Below are 24,531 nucleotides of genomic sequence, written 5' to 3' on the forward strand. Positions count from 1 at the left end.
GTCACAAGTCACGTTAAGACAATTACAGCCATGACTCAGCAAGTCTGTTGACTGGGCTGATATATTTCCAAAAGCAACATGTCTGCCCAGATGTTCGCTGGGTCCCTGGAGGCTCTGAGGAAAGCCAGGGAGGACCTACTGAGGAGCTATTCTTTGGGCTTGCCTATGACATCATCTACAGAAACAGAAGAAAGCTAAGCTGAAGACTTTCTTTAGAAACTATTTCACTCAAAGGCAGAACCAGTGAATGAGGCTCAGAATTCTCTTCAGATGTTTGGCCCAAGAAGCATCTGGTGCGTGGTCAGGCATCGCTTGCCAGGCTCTCGTGTGTAGACGCCCCTGGCTCTGGATAGAGGAAGCTTGGTTTGGAAGGTAGAACCCAGTTCAAAGAGAGAAGCATCGAGGGACTGCAGGTAGGAAACGGCCTCCTTCAGAGCAAAGAAACACAGGGATGAGCGGGGTGGGAACGCGTAACAGTGTTAAGTCTAAATTAGAGTACGGAGCGTCCAGATGAGTACGGTGTCCTCGTTGGGCAAGATTATAATGGCACGAAGCAACCAGAGACAGAAACTGAACCTTCGCTTTCTTAAAGTCTTCCTGGGGGCCCTTCCCCCTCCTGTCAGCTCAACCTCAGAGAGTTTCTGGAAACATCCCTCCCTTCTGACACAAACTGTCTTCTCTTGCTCTGGTGCCAGGCCGAATGTCTTTGGCTGTCAAAGTCTTTTTTTTTTTTTTTTTTTTGGATTTGGTTTTTTGAAGACAGGGTTTCTCTGTGTAGCCCTGGCTGTCCTGGAACTCACTCTGTAGACCAGGCTGGCCTCGAACTCAGAAATTCGCCTGCCTCTGTCTCAAAGTCTTTAACCTTTTTCAAGTACTAGAAAAATCTCTGGGATGCCAGACTCTTTCAGAAGATTTCTGCCGTGACACCCAGAGCTATGAAAAGTCCAGCAACAGTGTTTCTCAAAAGCCCTCCCCTGTTGACTCTCGCCCACCTGCTGCACAGGCGTGAAATCTCTCCCACACTTGGGTGGACACAGAACTCAATCTGACCACCAGCCTCTCACAGCTAACAGAGTCGGCGGGTCTCTGCCCTTGATCCTGCACCTGCTCTCCTCACACCTTGTCCATGTTCACGTAAGACAGATGCTGGTGAAGGGGACATTTCACAGGGAAATTGAATCACCGAGTTATCTAACTTTGTGTTGAAACAAGAGTCAACCTTCATGGAGGGCTGTTCTGATGTTCTGCAGGTTGGTTCAACAACTGCCTTTACCACAGCAGTGCCCTCCTCCTCCCCTCCATCCCCCTCTGGAATTAATTTCCCCTGGGATTTGACCAGGGGTTGAGCTGAGGCACAGCTGGTATCCTCTCCACATCCCAGCACCTTAGGTGGATCCAGACTCCAAGGTGAGGCGTGGTAGTTGTTGCCGGGCATTAGAGTTTCTTCCCATACACCTTCCTGAAAGTGCTTTATTATTATATGTGAGTACACTGTAGCTGTCTTCAGACACACCAGAAGAGGGCGTCAGATCTCATTATGGATGGTTGTGAGCCACCGTGTGGCTTCTAGGATTTGAACTCAGGACCTTTGGAAGAGCAGTCAGTACTCTTAACCACTGAGCCATCTCTCCAGCCTGACCTTTCTACTTCTAACAGTGAAGAATCACCCTTACATGAGTGATGTTGGATACCTGGGAGAGGTTGGATACTCTGATGAGGTCCAATAATTCTCCCTACCCCCTCCTTCCTGGAGGACTGTCAGCAGTCACACACAGCCACAGCTGGTCTCGTGGGGATAAAGGACGGGTGCAGAAGACAGGGCTTCGCAGCAGTCTCTCTGGTTCCCATTCACCGTGAGGTGAGCAGTTCTGCTCCACCATGCCCCTCCGCCATGACGTGGGCTGAACCCTCTGAACCCGGGAACAAAAGGCATCCTCTCCTTCCGTGTTAGTCTGATATTTTGTTGTAGTGATGAACAGTGGCTCACCCACCACCTGTGTTATTTAAACTCTCAGCATCACCCAAACAACTCGCAGGTGCTCATGGGACTTCCACTACCGGCCATACCTCTGCTGTGAGGAAAGCAAGGCCCAGCAGCAAATGACGTGCCAATGATACTCAGACTAAACCCATCCATCTTGATGCCCAGATGGTGGTAGCTGTCCACATAGCTTTGAGTTCCATAAATGACAGAAGTCTAGGAAATCAAATGCAAAAATTTCTAAACAAATTATGAGTGGGAATGTGCCGGGACAGATGGATTTGATGTCAACCGAGGAGGCTCCAGGGGTTCTGCTTTCATTTTGAAGGCAAGTGTGTGCTTGAAATCTGGTCCTCACCCTTGGAGACACAGGAGTCTCGGACCCTCTGTCTTATTTAATCTTATTGTCAACACCTTCATATGGAGAGATGCTTAAGCGGTTAGTACATTGCACCCTGGCTGTAGAGCTGTGTGGGCCTTTCCAGAGTGTGAGGACTCAGTGGCTTAATCTACCCATGATTTCAAAATCTGAATAGAAGCCTGGCAGACGGAGGGGCTGCGCAGGACTATGGAAGGCGGGGCCTGTGGAGGAAGTCCGTCACTAGGGGGTGTGGCTCTGCTCCTGGTTATTCTCGGCTTTACTCCGCATCCTCCCACCACGATGTTCTGCCTCCCCACTGGCCTACAGACAAAGGAAGCAGACTGCAAGTGCTCTGACGTTTCTGAAACCCTGAGCCAAAATAAACTCTTGTCCTTTGAACTTGTTTCTCACAGGAATTTGTCAGAGAGATGGGAAGTCTGACACAAAGCCCAAGAACATGCGAGGAAACCCCTCGACTTCATTTCCCTTCTGAGTAGAAGGGCTGCTCACACAGGACAGCCCATTCCCCAGGCATGCTGCAGCAAGGACTCATGGGATTCTCAGGTTTCCAACCCTTGGGCTGTGATCCTGGGCAGGGATGTGGGGCGACGCGAACTCAGGGTACTCCGCTGGGCTGCTGGAGTTGGACAAGCAATCAGTAAACGCAACACAAGATCAAGATTGGCATCCCAGGAACAGAGAGATGCAGGGTGGGGGAAAGGGAGAGCGAGTCATCACTCTCGTGCTCCTCCCCTCTTCCGTGCTGCAGGGAGTTCCTGCCCTGCCTCCACCTGCCCGACACGGGGGCTATCTGGTTTCAGTGCTCTGGGTCAGGTGAACACAATCCAGCCCAGAGCTCAGAGATTTCCATATACATGGAACTGGCTCATCTCCTGTCCCACAGTTGGTCACTCAGCTCAATAAATATTTGTGTGAGTTTATATTCCCTAAAGCTTCAGCAAGGATGGAGTCAAACCACAAATAATGCTTTGAATACAAAAGCAGAGCACCATGGGGGCAGGACAGCCAGGGAGCAGAGCACCATGGGAAGAGTGCAGAGAGCAGAGGATCATGGGAGAGGGCAGCCAGAGAACAGAACTCCACGGGAGGGGTATCCCGAGAGCAGAGCATCATGGGAGCAGGCAGCCCATGAGACAGAATCCTCACCTACTAATGACAATTTCAGATCCAGATTCACACAGTACTAGGGTGATTTGGTTGGGACATTTTAGCAAATTAAGAGCTGACGTAGCATCCAGAATCTGAACTGAAGGCACACGTGAAAACGTTTGTGAGAACAGACAGGTCTAGATTTTTCATATTTCTAATTGAACCACAAATTGGAGCCTCGTCTCCATTTGCGGATGAATACAATGAAGAAGAGAAAAGCAGGTGTCATTCCCCTGAGCACACCCCCTATGAAGATATGGATTTTTTTTTTTTTGGATTTGGGTTTTTTTTAATTTATTTATTTATTTATTTATTTGAGACAGGGTTTCTCTGTGTAGCTCTGGCTGTCCTGGAACTCACTCTGTAGACCAGGCTGGCTTCAAACTCAGAAATCCACCTGCCTCTGCCTCCCAAGTGCTGGGATTACAGGTGTGCACCACAACTGCCCGGCGAAGATATGGATTTTTAAGGCAGGGGGTATATAACACTAGTGATTTAATGATACAAAGGGGTTAGGGAGATGGGTAAGAACAGAAAGGATCTCGCTGCCAAGGCTGATGACCTAAGTTTAATACCCAGAAGGAAGGGGAAGAAAGAAAAGTAGATCATTTGGAATATTTGTCTATTGAGGCTTTGAGGGTCACATCCTATCACGTTCTAGCTGGGAAATTTCTGAGTCACAGATATTTACTGCTGTAAAGTCCTCCCTGTGAAATGTCTCAGGTTGACCTTGAGCTCGGAGGACGAGCTCCCCCCACCAGCCTCTTTCCCAACAAAGGTCTCAGGTTCCTCTGCTCCAACGGGCTCCAAAAGTAATATCCTAAGCTTTTGCTTTCAGCCTTTGTGATAGTGGAAGTGGACATCTGTAGTGTGTCCTTAGGTGCTCCAGTTCCCCACCCCCTTCCTATGTCTCCTCATGATTCCCAGCAGCCGTTCTGTGAGCTGCTCTGCTCTCTGCCTTGCCCTCCTAACCATGGTGGACAGAACTGTTGGATGGTGCAAACACATGAAGGAACATTTCCCTGAAGCAGACACAGGAGCATGTGTCTGCTACAGCAAGCATGTGAAAGGACACGTGATAAAGGATTCTTTGCTAATAACACACATGCATTGATCCTCCTTACATTGTGTAATTGAGCTGCATTTGCGGGACTCCATAGAGAGAAATGCGCCAAAAAACTTCTGGTGGTGTGCTGCAGTTTCTCGCCGCTTTCGAGGACTCAGGCTGATTGGCAGAGTGAAGTCAGCTAAGACAGATGAACGTGCTAAGGCTAGACCTGTGGAGGACTCGGGACGTTTGGAGGGAGTATAAAGAGGACTCGATGGACAGTGAGGGGGGCTGAGCGTGGCTTGCTTACAGAGCTAGCTAGCTGTGCAACTTTTGTTAATCTCGAGTCTTCCCTGATCTTCACTTTGCTGGTCCTTTCTGCTGACTCAGCTGAGGTTGAGGCCTGGCTGTCTCTGCTAGGTCGTGCCACTGCTGCTGGTTCCTGTTTGCTATCCCATCTCTACCAAACTGAACTGCCGGTGTATCCGTGAAGTGTTTGCAAGTGGATCGAGCTGCCACTGCTGACTGAGAACTGAACTGCTGATTTCTAGACAACACAGACAGGAACTGTTCCAAAGAACCTTTCTAAACAGGTCCACTTCCCCCATGTCCTTTCTTTCCCACCACCTCTGGTGGCTGGTGGGCTAAAAGGGAAGTGAAAGCATTTAAGAACCATCATTAAAAGTAGACTTTGAGAAAATTAAAATTACATAGAACTTTCCAAAATTGTGAACCAAATAAATTCTTTCCCCTTCGGTTTACTTTCTCTTTGGTCACAATGACACAAAAGAGTGGGTATCACCTGTATGCTCAGTGTCGATGGGGACACACCACTGAGAAGTGACTCGTGGCCCCAGAGCACTGCAGTATCGCTGAGGTGGACGAAGACCCATCTGCAGGTCATTCCTGGGCCCTCAGGTGGTCTTGGAAGAAGACAGATCAAAAGCAGACTCCGAGATTCTTGCAATCCAACGCCATGGACAAGAAAGGACATTTACAGTGACAGCCACTGGCGTGGAGAAGGAACTGGGGGTGGGGCACTGCTGATGGAGGCTGGGTGGATGCTGGTCCTGTGGGTTGTGGGGCCCCTCTAGAAGTCAGGGGTGGCAGATCCCATCAGACATGCATTCCTGGTAAGCACTGCTGCCCTGACTCTGACCTCCATGTGCTGCCAAAGCCAGTTTCCCTGAGAGGGTGTCTGAGACATGAGGTGACAGTAGCAGCCTCGAGAAACCCAACCCCGAAGCACTGGGCTATTGGTGGGTCCTGTGTCTTTGAAGGCTGACACGCAGACAGCCAAGAGCCCCAGTCTTGGGTCACTTCAGAAGGAAAGTGTATCAGAAAAGTCTGAGGTTACCCACCACCCCTCTGTGTTCCCTTTAAATAGAAGATACCCCCCTGTTGTTTTTTTACCATATTTGAAACAATTTTAGTAAAGTATCCTTTTGCAACTCTCTGAGGCAGAAAAACTGTCCCCCTTTCTCCCTCTCTCACAGAGAACACGCCCCGGATGGACTAGGGACCTGCTCTCTCCTGCTTTGTGAAGCTCCCTGCTTACCTCTGCTATGCAAGCAACTGCTACTCAGGCATTGCCCACCTCCTCCGAAGCGTTATCTGCCATTGACCGGTGTTTATTTCCCGGAGACTCTAGCAGACTGAGCCTGGATGTTGTTGTCATCTTCTAAGTGCCCATCAGTATTTTCTTATCAGACATTTAGTAACAACAATGGGGAAAGTAGGTATTGCGGAGGGGAACGCAGCTCTGGAACCTCAGCAAGGCAATCAACATATTGCCGAACCAGGCTGAGAGCCAGGCTCCCCCCACGGGCCACTGGGCCTGCTTGTGCACATTCCCACTGGCTTCTCTCATCTCCCAGAAGTCACCTGCTTGGGAGACAAATGCACCCTCTAGAAGTTCCTCAATAAGCCCACCACCTGGACATCAGCCCCTCTGCATCTCTTCAGGCTCCAAATGCAAGTCCACTTCCCTGAAACCATCTCCTCCCCGTCCCCACATCAAAGCTCTCCATGGGGAATTAAAAACAATAACATCTCCTCTTGTCAATAGAGAAGATAACTGTTTTTCTAAGTGACACAGAAAAATAGAGAGAGATCAGAAATCTACAGGTGTCTTCATATCAAATTCCTCTATCCAATGTCTAGGGACCTCATTATATCTAACTTTATGGGCCTCAAACAATTTAATCAATAAAAAGAAGAGTTTTGTTTTAGAAGTTTCGTCGCCCATATACCATCTAAGGCATATTCAGGTTTGGTCATTCGGAACAACTATACTCTGGGGGTTTAAGTCTGTCTCCCCCTCATATTTGTGCACGGGTGCCCTAATACATTTTACCGTGACAGCCACAAGCTGGTTTACAGCTGTAATCGAGCCTGCAAGTCAAGAGGACCTTTGTAATTGTCTCGGCAGAGAAGACAATTGCAACTGACTTTGAAACATACCGTAAACTCATTATGCCAAGACAGAACAGCGTCTACTTTGGGGCTCACTATGAATATTAATGTCAGAGCTCTTGATGAAAAAAAATGTGCTCTAAATTTTATATTGTATAAAACCCTTTTAATACCAAAGAGGGTGTTATTTATAGTCTGTGGGCTTCTTCATAGATGCCATTAAGTATTCCATTAAACATGGCAGAACAGAATGAATAGTCACGGAGTATTAATGCAGGAGTAATGATCACCCTTCCAGAATCAGGCCAGAAACCAGGAAGACACAAGCTACAAATGTAGGCAGGGAGGACAAGGAAGGTAGACAAGGTTGGTCCTGCAGGGGCAGGGACAGGCTCCATGGGGGATGCGGCGCAGTGTTGGTACTGGAGAAGGAATCAAGATGGATCTGAAAGGATGCAAGGAGTAGGTGATGGGAGGTAAGCATGCAAAATACTCCAGAAGAGGAGGGAAGAACCATGAGGAGGTGACAGAGCCACGAAGGAGGTGATGGGATCACAAAGGAGGTGATGGAGCCCAGAGGTGGTTATGGAGCCCACAGGAGGTGATGGAGCCACAGAGGAGGTCATGGAGCCACAGGGGAGGTCATAGAGCCACAGGGGAGGTCATGGAGCCACAGAGGAGGTCATGGAGCCACAGAGGAGGTCATGGAGCCCAGATGAGGTGATGGCTGAAAAGAAATGGGGAGAGGACATCTTCCTCTTCCATCTTCCTGTAGCACAGTCCAGCAGCATCTTCTGCCTGTGTCCACAGAAATTGGGAAGGGCTCTTCAACTCCACACTGAATGCCCTTTATTCTGGACAGAGGTGGGAGGCCACTGAAAACCTAAGCTGCCCATGGAAAAGCCCATGAGAGTTTCACAGCCCGTCCTGTCCACCAGCCTTCAAACATGGAGAATTTCTATCTACCATTTTCTGGAGAGCCCTTTCTTCAGCTCCCAGGGCTACATTTGCCAGGAGACCAGGAGATCACTGCAAAGTTTTGGAAGAAAAACATCCCCATGGCCACAAAGTGTTCTTTTAGTGGCTCTAGTGAAGAGAACAGAAGACGACACTGGGAAAGCAAGAGCAGCCTCTTGCCAGTCGGGAGATGCACACGTCTCTCCTCCCTGTGCTTCAGTGGTAGAGCAAGCACGAGAAACACTGTATCTCGCTTAATGAAGAAGTGAGTGGATTCATTAAGGTCTAAGTTCAGCAGTTCCCCGTGCACCCTACTCATCAAAGCCAGGCCCTCCAGTGGCCTTCTGGCCATCGTCGGGCCTCCACATCATCCTGCTTGTATTCAGGTGTGGTCGTGAGATTGAGGGATAAGTCCTCATATTAGGAATCCAATCAAACAGAACAAAACCCCTTGTCAAGGTGAAACCTTAGAAGCAAAGGACTCTCAGGCCTCTGTGAGGCCACAGGATGCAACATTGTCTTAGTTTTCCCATGCATGAAACAGCCCTCCCACCAAAGCCGGCAACATTAGTGGTCCAGGGATGTAGTAATTACATGTATGTCCAGCTCTAGCAAAATGCCTGCTTCTTGTGGAAGGTGGTGAGAGGGGAGATACTACCAAAAAGAGAAGATAGCATATCAGAAACTCTTCCTTCTCTATGAAAAATGAAATCCACACTAGGTCTAACTCCTCTGTGTACAAGCAAGGGACCCAAGAAATGCAAACCAAGAGCACAGTAACGAACAATGGAGGATGAGATCTGTGGGGGTTCACATTTAAACTTGTAAGAAGCTGGACAACAGACACTACCACTCACAGAACAGGACAGCTCCAGCTAAATTCTAAAAGCCATCAGAGTAACAACTCCTTCCAAATCGCACTGTAAATATGAAACACAATTCTGAAACTGTTTGGCTGACTGACATCCTTGGCCCAGAAACCAGGGTCACATTAATCTCACAGGTGGGAAAAAAGAGTCTTGAGTCAACAGTGACCAAGGACTGTGGCAAGATCTTAAGTGCTTACTATAGTTCCTATACACAGTAACCTTTGCTAACCTTTGCTACAGTTCCTACACACAGTAACCTTTGCTACAGTTCCTACACAGCAACCTTTTGCTAACCTTTGCTACAGTTCCTACACACAGTAACCTTTGCTACAGTACCTACACATAGTAACCTTTGCTACAGTTCCTATACATAGTAACTTTTGCTACAGTTCCCTCACATTCTATACATAGTAACCTTTGCAACAGTTCCTACACATAGTAACCTTTGCTATAGTTCCTATACATAGTAACGTTTGCTACAGTTCCTACACACAGTAACTTTTGCTACAGTTCTTATACATAGTAACTTTTACTAAAGTTCCCTCACATCCTATACAGAGTAACTTTTGCTATAATTCCCTCACATCCTATACACAGTAACCTTTGCTACAATTCCTGCACATAGTAACCTTCGCTATAATTCCTCCACATAGTAACCCAAACCAAACCCAGCAGTGAGCTGTTCTCTGAGAAACTTGCAGCTCTACTAAAACCTTCTCAGCAGTGTGAGTATGTGAATGTGACCACACACCTCCTCTGCAGGTTCTCCAAGCCCAGGCCATCTGAAATATGGTTGCCAAGAGCAATCTGCCAAAGTGAAAATCTAGCAGATGCATAAGGGACACCCTACAGCACAGAGTTGAGGTCCTCCTTTAAACGAAGTGGCTGTCACAGAGCTGTGCACTGCATTTTGGTGTGCCATACACCTAAACCATCATGTATTCCCATGGGGGTAACTGGTGACCACAAAAGCGGGGAATATGAATAGAGAACCAGAACCAGAGAATGGGGACATGGAGCCGGGAAGCACACACCTAGAGAACATGGTGGTAAGAAGGATGGAGTTATAGGATGTGGAGGCCAGGAGCTGATCCAGTGACTTGCAAATGAAGACTGATCATCACACAGACTTTGTTCATCTCAATCGCTTTCAGTCTTGCCTTGTTTTTTGACCCTGTAGGCTTTGAGAGGTCCTTACCTTTCAAGCCTTACTTGCTTTTGTAATCCTGGCTGCCTGCTGTCTGGCTCTGTGTTCCCTGGCCTGTTGGTCCACAGCATCCTGCTTAACTCAGCCTCTTTAAGGAATGGGAAGACGGAAATCAGGAGGGATGACACACGAGCAGTGACTTGACACTTGTCTACTGATGGTTTAGGGTTGACCAGATGTCCATATGGACAAGATTTGCATTTAGTTCATATTTCCCAGAAATATGAAATCCAGCCCTTTGGCCTTCTCCCTGGAAACTGCTTGATTCCCAGCAGGGAGTCCGGAAGGCTCACCAGCTGTAACCAGATCTACTCAGGCAGCCTGCTGAACTAGAGAAACGCATTACCATGCTAATGATGGCCTATTTAAATTCTAGCCTGATTACTCTGTGATGAAATCTCTTCCCTCCACGTTGGTTTCTTTATATCTGAGTTCTAGTATGAAATCAACAGTGTTAATAAAGTACAATACAGATTATCAAGTCATACACAGGAGATGGAGAAACAGCTGTATAAACCTTAAGGTTGTTTTGTTTTGTTTTAAAACTAAAGTCAGTAGCTGATTTTTTTCCACCTCACTTTCCCTTATTTAAAAAAAAATTAAAATGCACATTAAATAAAGGCTGCTGGCTCAGGGAACATGGAGGCCACTTTTTCCTTTTACTCCATTCTACTAAGCATTCCTCAGAATTCAAGTGTGTGACTTGAAGTCTCCAAAATAAAGTCTTCTCTCCTCCTCACAGGAGTGTGTCACCATAACAGAAGCCTATGGATTCAAAGGCAGCAGCCATGTCTGTTGCCCTTTGCCCTTGAGACTGCTGTGTTTCTGCCCCTTTCCCATTGCCCTAGTATGAACATCCAACTCAGGGGCTGAGGCTGGCAGAGTGCTTGCCCCATATATACCAAGCTTGGTGATCAATTCTAGTTCAGCACAAACTAGGGATTAGGAACTGCATGACCCTAATTCCAGACCTAAGGAAGTGGATGCAGAAAGATCAGGAATGCAAGATCACCTTCAACTATACATCAGGTTCAAGACCAGCCTTAGCTACAGGAGGCCTTGCCTCAAAGATAAAACAAAACAATAACTATCCAAAGGGGACCACTCTATCATCTTCAGGAAAGTCCCCCTTGTCACTGTTCTCAAGGAGATCTGAGATCCGTACCCACAATCCAAACCAAGGAAGAAAGAACAAACACTTTACCTCATTCTCCTGCCTCCAAAATTAAACCATAGGCTTGTAGCCCAAGGTCACCATGCTGGGTCCTGGGATATCGCAGTAAGACTTAGAGGCAGAATTTCAGTTTTCAGGGAATGCACAAGTTAAGCTAGCCAGGGACAGGAGGCACAAGGACATCTCCATGGTGAGACAGGCCGGTCTGTCTCTGAAGGCTCTCAGAGATGCTTCCTACCAGTAAGAGCTCTCCTCATGAACAACACTGCTGATTGGTCCTGGATAAGAAAAGTTTTCCTTCTTCTATAGGAAGAGACTCATAGAACTTGGAGGCGTACTCGGATGCCCAGGGTAAGGACAGTTCCCATCACCCTTGCAGCCGACTGCCCTCGTGTACCAAGGTCAAGTTCAGAACAACAAAGGCAATAGGCAGACAGGAACAGATCCCAACAGGAGTGGTGAAGGGACAGCTCCGTTCTGTCTTTTGCCTCCTGGCTGGGTCGCAGAAGAACAAGAGGGCCCCGTCCCCGAGCTTAAGAGCTGTGCTTCCACTGGACACAGCTTTCTTCCACCACTGTTGGAAATCACCTTTTGAAATGTTTTATATTGGGGTACATATATAGCTCAGTAGTAAGTGCAAGGACCCGAGCTCCATCCCCAGAGCCCACATAAGAGGCTGGGGGAGATGAGGTGCATGTATAACCCCAGGCCTGTGCAGGCAGGGACAGGAGGAGCCCTGGGGCTTTCTGGTCAGCCAGTCTAACCAAATTGGTAAATCCCAGGTTAGGAAAGATCTTAAAACAAAAAGGTACCTGAGAAACAGCACCCAAGGTGGCCTCTGACCCCCACTCACGTGTGCATGCACACCTCAACACAGAGAGAGAGAGAGAGAGAATGCTATATATTGTTCATTTCTTAGTTTTACCTTAAGATATTTTATCTATAGGCTGCATAGATGGCTCAGCAATTAAATACATGTACTGCTCTTACAAAAGACCTGAATTCAGGTCTCAGTACCCACATCTGGTGGTTCACAAGATCCAATGCCCTCTTCTGGCTTCTTGCGTCACTGCATTCAATATGTGTATAACCCTCTCCCCCAAATCGCTCACACGATTGTTGGTCTTTTTGTTTTTAATTTTAAAACCTAAGAAACAGGTATTTGGCTTAAGACTAAAAAGATTTGTGATACATCATACCCACACAGATCCATATCCACCTTTCCTGTTTGCTTGGGCTACATTTGACCTTGGACACAGAGTTCCTTCTGACTTGCTGTCTCCCAAGATCCAAATGCAGCTGATCCCAGACTATGACCCGTTTTTTATTGCATTCCAATAGGTGAAAACTTCAGTTCACACAGGAATTTGTTTTCTTTTAGTTTTAATTACGTGAATGCACATCCGGCTCCGTATGCAGTTACATGTAAGTGCAGTACCTGTAGAGGCCAGAAGAGGGCGTCACTCCATGAGAACTGAGGAGCAAGCGTGGGTCCTCTGCCAGAGTGCTTGCTCTTCGCCATTAAACTATCCCCAGGGCCCTGAAATACATTTTTTGTTTCTCTGTTACCTACGTTCTTACCAACACGCGGATGGCTCATTTGAGTGATCCAAAGCCACGCCTCCTCAGCCTCAAGCTCCCGTGAGCGAACCCACAGGGAGAGGGTGGCTGACCCAGCATAACGAAGCGCAAAGCTTCCTGCCACGAGCCATCTGTAGTTCAGCCGTCTCCCATTCCGCTTGTTTATGTTTTATTCATCATCTTGAAAGTATTTAGCGAAGTAACAATGATGAGATTCACAAATACTGCACAGCGCTTTTATGTATATAAAAGATATTAATGGCTTTAAGAGCTCATGCGCCATTCAAATGAAAATATCGGGTTAGATTTGCTCAGATCTGTTTACATCTCCTTTATTCCTCAGTATAATCCATTCCCTCGTTTTGTGTAAAAACTGAGTAGAAACGCTACGAAACATTTCGGTTTTTCTTGTTCATAAAAAAAAAAAAAAAAAAAAAAAAAAAACCGCAAAAGTCTGCTGGAGCTCTACCCTGCTCCGGTGTGTCCTGACGGAATGAGCCAGCCTGCAGGCTGGGACCCGGAGCTCCCTCAGCACGCTAGGGCTGCATATGGCAAAATAAACAAGCAAATAAATAAGAGGTTTGGCCTGTAAGAGAGAGAGGGAGGGTGAGGTACTCAGTGGGCAGAGACCTGAGCAAGCCGGGTAAAGGTGGACGGAGAACTGGCTCCTGAACGCTGCCCTCTGACCTCTGAATGCAAAAATAACACGCACAAAAGAGAGGTTCTCTGACCCTTTCCTCTCTCTGACTCCCTTTCTCCCTCTCTTCCCTTCCCCCCCTCCTCGTATTCCTAGCCTCCCCTACTCAGTACACCCCACCCCATCCTTCTCTGTCCCCTCTTTCTCTGCCTCTATTCCCTGCTCAACCCCCTTTCCCCTGCCCCCCAAATAAGCTCTATTCTATACTAAAAGAAGGAGGAGAGGCCCGGGAGAGGGCTCAGTGGTTAAGAACACTGGCTGCTCTTACAGACTTCTAACACCCACGCGGTAACTGTAACACCAGCTCTGGGGCATCTGGCGGCCTCTTCTGGCCTCTGCAGGTACTACACTAACATGCACAATCCCACCCTCTTACCCCACACACATATAATTTAAAATAAAAATTAATATTTTAAAAAGAAACTTAAAAGAATTAAGGGAAATAATGCTTGGTTCTGAGCCGTTGAGCCACCTGAGACTTCACTGGCAAGAGACACAAGATGATCAGTGACCATCTGATTCAAACGGGAGTGGGGGGGTGGAGGGGTACAGGGGGGAACAACAGCTTACACCGTTCAGGAGAACTTTAAAATCTGGTCTGCTCATTCCGCAGTGTCGGGCCTAACCCTGACAGTGGGAGGTATGGTTCCTTGTTTGGACTTTGAACACTGATTTTCTCCAACGTGGATGTGTGGAATATGCAATATGTGACGTCTGTTAAGTGGAACACGGGACATATAGCATGTTGGCCATTCTGTAGGCCAGCACAAGTGTCACCTGTGTCCTTCTCCTGGTGAGAGAGAATCATCCCTCAGAGGACACACCTACAGAAGAGTCACCCCCTCGTCCCTTCTCAGTCCCCCAGTGTCAGCCTGTGACCTACATCCTGGAAGACTGAACCAAGGGAGAACCTTGTTCAGATGTGTCCCCCAGGCAAGGCAGGGTAATCAGCAAACGCAGAACAGAAAAGGTCAGAGAAAGGCAAAGTAAAAGCTAGTAGGTGACCCCACCCCGTTATCCAAGGCTCCTGCCAGCAATGTCCCCCCATGAACTGTCTGAGTGCTCCATGACACCGTCACAGCCAAGGGATCTAGCCACAGGATCCAAGGTCAGCACTCCGCTGCCGCGAGGCTTTGACTGGGGGCTACTCACTGTGGGCGGCTTCCTGGAGTGCCAGGTCCTGCCTGCACCTGAGGTAATCCTCTTTGATGCTGCCCAGTCTTCTGACGGTCCTGGAGCTGAAGGCCAACAGCCTGCCCAGGAGCGTCTCTAGCCCTTCCCGCTCCGACGACAGGGCCCAAATCTCCTCCTCGAGCTCCTTGGCTGTGGAGAAGCAGCTTCCTGCAGCACAGTGAGGGGAGAGAGGAGGGAAGCATTTGGGTGCGTGCTTTTGGATATTTGTATTCTTTGAAAGCTTCATGCCTTTATATAATGCATATTGATCGTATGCGTCCAACACTGTATCTGTGGGCCCCCTCCAGTACCTACACCAACTTCATGTCTTGTTATTATTACTAACCCCTGATCAGTGTCATCTGTATGCGCATGGGTGTGGGGGCCATGCATCAGGCCGTGAGCAACTGCCAGCAGCCACGCCCCAAAGGAGAATGGTCGTCCCTCCCTCATCATTAGAACCTCCTCCCCTGGGGCGGATGAGTCTCCTCGGTACCTCCCCACACATGCTGGCATTTCCTGTAAATGAACTGGGAGATTCTTGAGTGTGAACATTGGAGACCACGGTATCATGCTGCAACACCAAGAGGTTGGGTACGCTTGGGAGGGACGCCTCTGAAAATAACAGAGACGTCCAGTGGGGCCGGAGAAAGTCCCAGGTATCACTGTACCCAGTACCCAAATGTCCAAGGACAGACACAGCAAGCACGGTGGAAAGGCCCTGGCCTGGCGATTGTACTGAAGATAAATTAAGAGCTCCCCTTTATCAAAATTCGAAACATATTTGGTGGTTAATCTTAACACAGCTGGGAAGAGGGAACCTCAATGGAGACGTTTACTCCATCAGATCAGCCTGTAGGTTCACCTGCGGGAATTTTCTTGGTTGTTAATTGACCTAGGATGGCCCAGTACACTCTGGGCGGCACCATCCCTGGACAGGTCGGTCGTACTGAGCACGGCCCTGAAAGCAAGCCAGTAAGCAGCAGTCCTCTGTGGTCCCTGCTTTAATTCCTGCCTCCGGGTTTCTGCTGGAGCTCCTGCCCTGGCTCCCTACAGTAACTGTCCGTGACCTTTCCTCCCCAAGTTGCTTTTGGCCGGTGCGCTTATCACGGCTGCAGAGATCCTAACTAAAACAACACGAGAATAAACGAGCGTGTTTGACATAAATGTGTTGTGAAATACGATCGTCATAACACCTGAATTGCAGGTGGCTTCAGGAACCACAGGTGGCACAAGACAGAAAAGCCATAAAGCCCAGAATAAAATACACCAAGAGCAGAGAGCGAGGTCAGGCATGAGAATCATTGTGTGTCTGAACCGCAGCGGCAGGCCACGGTGAAATACAGTTTACAGCATATCTTAGGACTGAAAAGTATGGTGGGTGGGTTTAAAGGACCCTAGGCAGAACTGGAGACCGCTTCTGAAAACCCACCGAGAGGAAATAAGACTTAAAGAATTGTAGAGATAAACTATAAATGTCCGCTGGAAAACTCGGTACTCCTAGGGTTTCAATTTGCTCCAGATTGATGCATAGATTTAATACAATTCCTATCAAAATTTTATGAGGCCTTTTGGTAGAAGTGAGTAGGCACATCCTAAAATGTGAAAGAAAATGCAAAAGCCTAGGCAAGCCAGAGCCATCAAACAGTCTGCATTTAAGACCCCCAGCTACTGCTTCCATAAATCAGGCTGAGTGCATTGGAAAGCAGACAGGCATGTTGGCCAATGCGCTACAACGGAAGCTCAAAAAGTGGGCGTGACCTCCAAGAACCAACTGAGTGCAAAGCAATCGGCAAGGGAAGGAAAATTGTCTCAAATGAGGCTGTCAAAGCAACTGGTTATCTCTGAAGGGGTCACAGGAAGCCTGAGGTGTATATACCTTGGACCACACACAAATCACCTCAGAAGGTGAAACACAGTTAAAACTATGAAGCTACAAGCAGGAAATAAAAAAGTGCAAAGGACTGGCTGTGGAACAGGCCGGGCTCTGTGGAGGACCAAGCAGGACAATCAAAGAAGAGCCCTGAGAAGTGGGCTCCATCTGCTGACAAGCTTCCTTCAGCTCACCAAAAGAAGCCGGACATGGAGCACCTGCAATCCTAGCGCTCCGAAGGTGGAGAGGCAGGAAGATCAGGAGTTCAAGGCCGGCTTTGTCTACACAGCAAGTTTTCAGCCAACCTAGACTATGTAAAAAGTACATAGTCAAAAGTAAAGAAATTTTAAGAAAAGACAAAATGAGAATAAAGAGGAGGCGTAGGTAAGGGGGAGAGGAGGGGGGAGGGGAAGGGAGAGGGGGAAGGGGGTGGGGAAGGGAGAGGAGAAGAGGAAGGGAAGGGAGAGAAGGGAGAGGGGAAGGGCGAAAAGGGAGAGGGGAGGGAGGAGAAAAGAGGGGAGAGGAGAGGAGAAGGGGGAAGATGGGAGGGGGAGGGGAGAGGGGAGGGGAGAGGGGGAAGGAGACAGGTTGGAGGGGAGAGGGGGAAGGAGACAGGTTGGAGGGGGGAGGGGGAGGGGGAGTCAAATCAAACTGGGACAGATCATCTGCTACAGACAACTCACAAAGGATACAATTTTACAACTCAACAATTAACAGAAATAACAGCATTAAACAGGAACAAAGACTCTCGGGCCTTTTACAAAGGGCCGTATGCAGATGGCCGACACACACATGAAAATGTGTTAGACAATATTAGTCACCGGGCATGTAAACAAAAGCACCAGAACCACATCAACTCATTCAAATGGCACAAGGCAGCTAAACTGAGAACCATCGAGGCTGCTGGGGGGGGGGGGGGGGTCCCTGAACCCTGATGCAAAGAGGTGTGACCCCACAGAGAACACTTCTGCCAGTTTGTCCTAAAGTTAAACCCACCCCACACTTGGTCCAACAAGTCTCCATTTAGGGGTGTCCACAGAGGGCTGAAGACATCAACGCCACACATTCACATTTGGCAGCTCCTAGTGCCTTACTCACTGTTCACAGGGGGAGGGAGGAAGGGAGGGAGGGAGGGAGGAAGGGAGGGAGGGAGGGAGGAAGGGAGGGAGGGAGGGAGGGAGGGCAGGCACAGGAAATGCGGCTCAATGGTCAAGAGCCTGTTCTTACAGAGGACCAGGGTTCAAGTCCCAGCACCCACATGATGGCTTATAACCATCTGTAACTCCAGTTCCAGGAAATTAAATACTCTCTTTTGGCCTCAAGAGGGACACATGCGGTTCACAAACATACATGCAGGCAACACACACATATACTCAGGGCGATGATGATGATGATGATGATGATGATGATGATGATGATGGCAGAAATGAAAATAGAGGGGACTCCTTGGAAAGAGGTTGATCAGCATGGATGTGGACCTAAGAGACACGGGGCTGGGGCGGTGACCACAATCAAAAGCATGGTACGAGTGTATGATCGTGTCATAATGATCGCATTATGTATATAGCTCATATCTCCTAATAGAAAAACATCTCTAAGAAGAAAGACACAGGGTCAGCTTCTCTTCTTCACCTTCCCTGCTTGGAAAGAAGATCAGTCCCTGTACTGTCCTCTCGAGGACGCTTCCGCTTTTGACAGCAACACCTCCGAGATAAAGGTGTCATCATCCGAGGCCAGCATCCAGGAGAAGATGAGGAACTGGTTGTTCTCAGTGGCTGAGTGTGGTCACCGGCTCCCCCACTATCTGTGTGGAATGCAGACCGGCTGGATCTGGATCGGTCTTGTACAGGCAGCTACAGGTGCTACAGGTCCCTCCCTGAATGCTCAGACACGTCACGTCGTCATGTCGGAAGACAGCATTTCACGGCCCCTCCTGCCCCTCACAGCCCCTCCTGCCCCTCATAGCCTTTCTGCCCTCTCTTCTCACGTGGTCCTTGAGTCTCGGGGTGGTGATAGAGATGGCTGGCTTCACGTGCACCGAGTTCTTTCCCGATCTCACGGAAGCCTGAAGCCAACTGGCCTTGTAGTGGCTGCGCCTTGGAACATCAGGTGTGGCCCCATGAGTCCACCCCTAGCTGAGACGCTAGAAGTTAACAGATGCTGGAGAAGGAAAACCATGTTTGCAAGCGAGTCACCGCTGGTTAAGTCACCAATACACCAGTAGCCCCATGTTCACGCCAGCAACTCTAATTAAACTCAGTGGGTCTTTACAAAAAAGAGAGATGTGAAAGTCGGAAGGACTCATTGAGAAGGTCAAGATGGAGTGGAGGCGGGGAGATGGGAGAGCCGGGGAGTGCATGCAGCAAAACAGACTGTGCGCGTGGTGTGAAACTGTCAAAAGATGCAAAGCAAAGCTTGGTGAGCAGCCTGGCAGGAAGCCCTACAGCAGTCGGTTCTGAGGCTGGGGCATGGTGGCTCAGCCAGTAAATCACTTGCTGGACAAGCGTGAGGAGCTGAGTTCAAGCCCCAGCATCCAGGTGAGAGACTGGGTTTGCTGGAGTCTTTGTAATCCCAGCGGTGGAGACAGAGGCAGGAGAATCCCTGCGCCTGGCTGACCAGGCAGGCTTGCCCAGCTGTGGGGCAGGAGGAGCTACTGAAAGAGCTTGTCTCAAAAGCAAATAAATAGATATAATAATGGTAACAACATCAACAAGCAACAATAGCAATAATAATAACAATAATAATAATATTGAAAGCTTCCGAGCAACATCTGAGATTGATCTCCAGTGCCCACGTGCACACACATGAACATGTGCACACACATATACACACACCACAAACAAAAACAACTTGAAGGGTGGCACCAGCCTAGCAGAAAACCCTACAGAAGTCATCGCTCGGAGGAACACATCGCGCCCTGCAGCTCTGCCGACTCAGAGGATGGAAGCTGGGAGAAGCGTTCTCCTTGGAGCTTGACACCCACAGATGCCTCGGAAGCCTTTGCCGATGAAGATGAAGGCGCCAGAGGGAAGCCTTAGCCGTCGTATTATCCTTTCAAAGCAATGGCATGTGATCTCCTTCGAGCTGAACCGCTTGTGAAGGAGCTCTTTCAGTGCACACAATGAGGACTCTGAGCCGAAGGTGCAGCCTCATTGTTCAGCTGACAGTAGCGTTTCTTTCTCCAAGCGCGTAACTCACGGGTGCTTATGTTCACTGAAATACACATTGTTATCCTGACTTCTAGAATTCCATACCTTGCACAGGAATAAGCCATGGGGCAGGCTTCCAGCCCAAGCGTCTATCCAAACCCTTCCCCTTAGATACCCTGCTGCTTCCGTCCCTTGTTAAAGAGGCTGATTTCAGACTGACTAAACGCTGCAGATATTTACCCGCCGTGGGTGCAGGCCGAACACCAGGCGTATGTCATTCTGTCAGTGAAACCCGTGTTCTCGGATCCCATAAGACAACACAAGAGGGAACCTGGCAGTGTCCCAGCCCTCTGAGGAGTGACTGTTAAGATGAAGTATACCTACCAGACGCCATTCACTAAACCCAGAACTTTCCTAGGTCCAAGCACTTGGAGATGTGTGTGGTTTGAGAAATGAATGTTCAGCATAGAAAGAATTTGGGTGGCTTCCCTCAGAGGCAGGTGATATAACAGCTGGAGCCATCACACACTGCTACCCTGGCCCAGATATTATTTTGCACGCATTTGACCTCACAGCCAAGCCTCACAGACAAGACTCACGTTGCATAACCCTAGCTGGACTTGGCTGGCAAAGACTCAGAAAGTCAGTGCCAACCCTGAAGGAGTCTCACAGGTGACCTGTCCCCAGCCTTTCCTTGGGGGTAGTGGGGGTGGGGTAGAGCGACACACAGCCTCTGCTGAGCTGCCTGCTCTTCAGTGAGGCAGTTGAAGAGAGACCTTCACAGGTTTGCTAAGACAACAGTGAAAAGAACTTATCTGGGAGAGGCGTGTTGTCACTAGCCTGAAAACCTTGGTTAAGTTAGGAGAACGGTAAGTTCTAGGCTAGCCTGGGCTACTTGGCAAGACTGGTCTTAAAGTGATAAAATGAAGTAGAAATACATTTTAAATAAAGAGGTTACCCAATCCCACCGCCGTGCTCCTCAGCGTGTGTTGACACCGAGGCCGGTTCCCCTGTTCTCTTCAGCATCTCTGAAACACGGTATTTACCTCCCCTCTTACCAAGAGAGTGGGGGCCATTTTGACTCATGCTCCTGAGACAGAGGTCATTATCTGAGAACCTGGTTTTAAACTCCATAGATTGCCTTATGCACACCACCTCAGTCTTCCTGGTCATCCAGGAATGGAGCGTGCTGATGAGCACCTGGGTCTCCTCCTGAAGAATCTCAACTCAGGGTGTGTGACCCTTCCGATCCAAGAGCCCACGGGAGGGGGAAGGGCTATGCTTTGTTCCTCTCATATCACATCAAAACATAGACAAATTATCCCTCAACTGAGCAGGCACACGGGGCATGTGAAGAGCCTCCCGCCTCGTTTCTCACCCTGAAGCTATAGGCTGAGCTTGGGCCTTCCCTACAAAGATCCTGGGCTGCGGGCAAGGGCAGAAGCCTCAGCCACTGAGAACACAGGTGGCCAAAGAGCCATCTTAAGAATCTTCTCTGGTAGCCGGGCGGTGGTGGCACATATCTTTAATCCCAGCACTTGGGAGGCAGAGGCAGGTGGATTTCTGAGTTTGAGGCCTGCCTGGTCTACAGAGTGAGTTTCAGGAAAGCCAGGGCTACACAAAGAAACCCTGTCTCAAAAAAACCAGAAAAGAAAAAGAAGAAGAAGAAGATCCTTCTCTGGCCACACACACCCTAATGCAGACACACACACATAAAATATCTTTATCTAGAAATTGTGAAGACTTCCCTGGGCGTCTCAAGACAGAACCCTGATGACAGACAGGGTGAGGGGATTCTGCCTCTGGAGTCCCACTCTCTTTTTCCCTTGGGCTCCACGAAGAGAATCTCAGGGGAAGACATATTGTCTGAGAAAGGCAAAATCCTAACTCAGAGGCAGAACTGCATTCCATCTCCCCCCTACTCCCCTCTGCAAGAGAGGCCATAACTCCAACTAAGTAGCTCGGGAGGCAGTTACGAGGCAGGCCACATGCTCACCCACCATGTTCTAGGGTTGTAAATGCCACGCTTGGGTGCACCGGGGACCGAGCAGCTCGTTAGCGGCAGCATTAGTGTTTAACTGTGAGGAACAGAAGCCGCCAGGCCCCGCTCTCCTCCTTAAAACACCACTGAAAACCCACACGCGTAATCGTCACGCCTTTCCGTTAAATTCTGATTCCTCTAAAGCTGGTGGGCCGCGCACTCATGCAGCTTATAAATCTCAGAGATCTCGTCAAGGCTGTCGTCTACACAGCTGGGCTAAAGATCCGTCCGTCACACAGCGGGACGTCTGACTCCAGCCACTGTCTGCCACTGCTGGGCTTATTTCGAGAACTTGCGGGATGTACTCCACAGCCTTGATCCCCCTCACTCACCTGGGTTCTTGGTCACCCCCACACCTGCCTGACACCCCGATTATGAACATCAAATCAACCGGTGAGTCCGAGGGAGGACGTGCGAACACAGCATCCAAGTGACAGCAAGACCCTGGATGCTACGTTCCCAAGCTACCTAGCATTGGCAGAAACCTATCTGTTTAAGAACCACTGGCATGCAAAGGGTGTGAACTGAGACGCTGCCATGTTCTAAGTCCAGTCTTCTCCGGGGTGTGTGTGTGTGTGTGCGTGTGCGTGTGCGTGTGCGTGTGCGTGTGCGTGTGTGTGTGTGTGTGTGTGTGTGTGTGTCATCCGAGTGTACAGGGGGATGAGAATCTGTGGGCATGTCGTTATTGAGGTCAGAGGTCGACCATTCCTCAAGAGTTGCCCACCTTGTCTTTTGAGACAAGGTCTCACACTGCTCTGAGCTAAGTAGCTAAGCGAAGCTGACTGGTCCCCGAGGCCAGGCCTCCATCTGTCGCCACCCTCCCCATGCAGGGTTACGAGTGCGGGCACCTCCTTAAGATTCTTTACATAGGTTCTGGGCAAAGAACTCAGAAATCACTCCACCAACTGACATACAACCACAGCCCCATAACCAACTTCTGAAAGGAGCGCCTGGCACGCGGTCACCTATGGCGGGCTGCCTTCACACAGAGCTTACAACATTGCTGGAAAAGCCCACGAGCCACAGGCCCACTTCCTAAAGTCCTAGCTAGTGTAGACAACTCACATCCAAGGCATGGCCTCTTGAGAACAAGCTGTGTCAGCGGGGTGTCCACAGGTCCCTTCCAAGGACAATGTCCCTTCATGGAAGCCTGCTGCCCTCTATTCAAACCTAAGCCTCCTGCCAGGGCTCCGAGGATGAAGGAGGGGTCACTGTGCCCTTTATTCTTGTGGTAACATTGAGTAAATCTCCTCCTTCTGCATTTCAATGCTACTTGTCTGCTTAATTGGCCTGTTGGAGATGGTGGCTGAGTCTGCCTTGTTAGAGCCACCAGCACCCAGGCTGTGAGCCTGAGAACTCTGGTAACATAACTGCCACATGGTGTATGTGTGTGTGTTATGTGTGCATGTGAGTGTGTTTGTGTATGGAGGAGTGTTTGTGTGTGTATATGTGTGTATGTTTATGTGTGTGTGTGTTTGTGCGTGTATATGTGTATGTGTGGTATGTTTGGTGTGTATATGTATGTATATGTATGTATATATGAGTGTGTCTGTGTGTATGTTTGTATATGTCTGTATGTTTATGTGTGTGAGAGTGTTTGTGTATGTGTGAGTCTGTGTGTGTGCATGAATGTTCATGTGTGTATATCTGTGTATGTTTATGTGAGTGTTTGTATGTATATATGCATATGTGTGGTATGTATGGTGTGTATATTGTGTGTGTATGTATATGTAAGTGTGTTTGTGTGTATGTCTATATGTTTATGTGTGCTAGAGTGTTTGTGTGAGAGTGTGTTTGTGTGTATGAGTGTTTGTGTGTGTATATATGTATATGTTTAAATTGTGAGTTTGAGTGTTTGTGCATGTATATGCATATGTGTGGTATGTATGATGTGTATATGTGTGTATATGTATGTATATGTGACTGTGTTTGTGTGTGCATATGCGTATGTGTGGTATGTATGGTGTGTATATATGTGTATATGTATGTATATGTGAGTGTGTTTGTGTGTGCATATGCGTATGTGTGGTATGTATGGTGTGTATATGTGTGTATATGTATGTATATGTGAGTGTGTTTGTGTGTGCATATGCGTATGTGTGGTATGTATGGTGTGTATATGTGTGTATATGTATGTATATGTGAGTGTGTTTGTGTGTGCATATGTCTGTGTGTGTGTGTGTGTGTGTGTGTGTGTGTAGCCATGAGCTTAAGCCTGGAGCCCTGTACAAGCTCTCCCTTGAGCTCCCTTCTCCATCTCTCTAACTCACTCAGGCGGGTTCACAGCATAGATCAAGCCTTGAATTTGTAATCCTCCTGCCTCAGCCTCCCAGGCAGCTGTGTGACTGCCACACTCTGGTCAGCGAGTGAATATAAGCGCCTTGGCAGTTACCTGATAGGGCCAGCATCTTGGCTTCCAGCAAGGCAGGCAGCCTGGTGTCAAGGTCACTGAGTCGCCTCCTCAGAGAGCTACACAGCTTCTCACCTGAGCACACCTGCCAGGAGAAACGGCCGGAGTCAGTGCCTGCTGCTTCCAACCAGAAGACAGAGGGGAATGGGGTCTGAGGGGGCTGGGTCTCTAAGTATTTTAGTGGATTGGCAGAGCGAGCAGAGAGGAGATTTTAGGGAGCAACAGGTTAGAAGAAAAGCAGGAAAGGAAGAGGGGACAAGAAGGAAGACGAGAAGAGGGGAGGGGAGAACAGAACGGAGGGAGAGAACAGTACGGAGAAACAGGGAGGGAGGAGTAAGGAGGGAAGAGAGAGATGGAGATGGGGTAGATGGGGAGAAGTGGGAGGAGGCAGGGGAAGAGAGCTGGCCACTGGCGTGGCCTCAGCA

General features: G+C 48.8%; 1 protein-coding gene across 2 annotated transcripts in view; it reads right to left on the reverse strand.

The window, feature by feature from the left end:
* The window catches only part of Disc1 (DISC1 scaffold protein), a 211,066-nt gene that overhangs the window by 86,586 nt on the left and 99,949 nt on the right, over positions 1 to 24,531 (reverse strand). For both annotated transcript variants that reach the window (XM_052166730.1, XM_052166729.1), the window contains exons 8-9: positions 24,089 to 24,191; positions 14,613 to 14,801 (exon numbers count right to left, since the gene is read on the reverse strand). In XM_052166730.1, coding sequence (XP_052022690.1) covers positions 14,613 to 14,801; positions 24,089 to 24,191 — 292 coding nt within the window. The remainder of the gene's footprint in view (positions 1 to 14,612; positions 14,802 to 24,088; positions 24,192 to 24,531) is intronic.

Source organism: Apodemus sylvaticus, chromosome 21, assembly GCF_947179515.1.
Source record: "Apodemus sylvaticus chromosome 21, mApoSyl1.1, whole genome shotgun sequence".
In the NCBI taxonomy this organism is placed as follows: Eukaryota; Metazoa; Chordata; class Mammalia; order Rodentia; family Muridae; genus Apodemus; species Apodemus sylvaticus.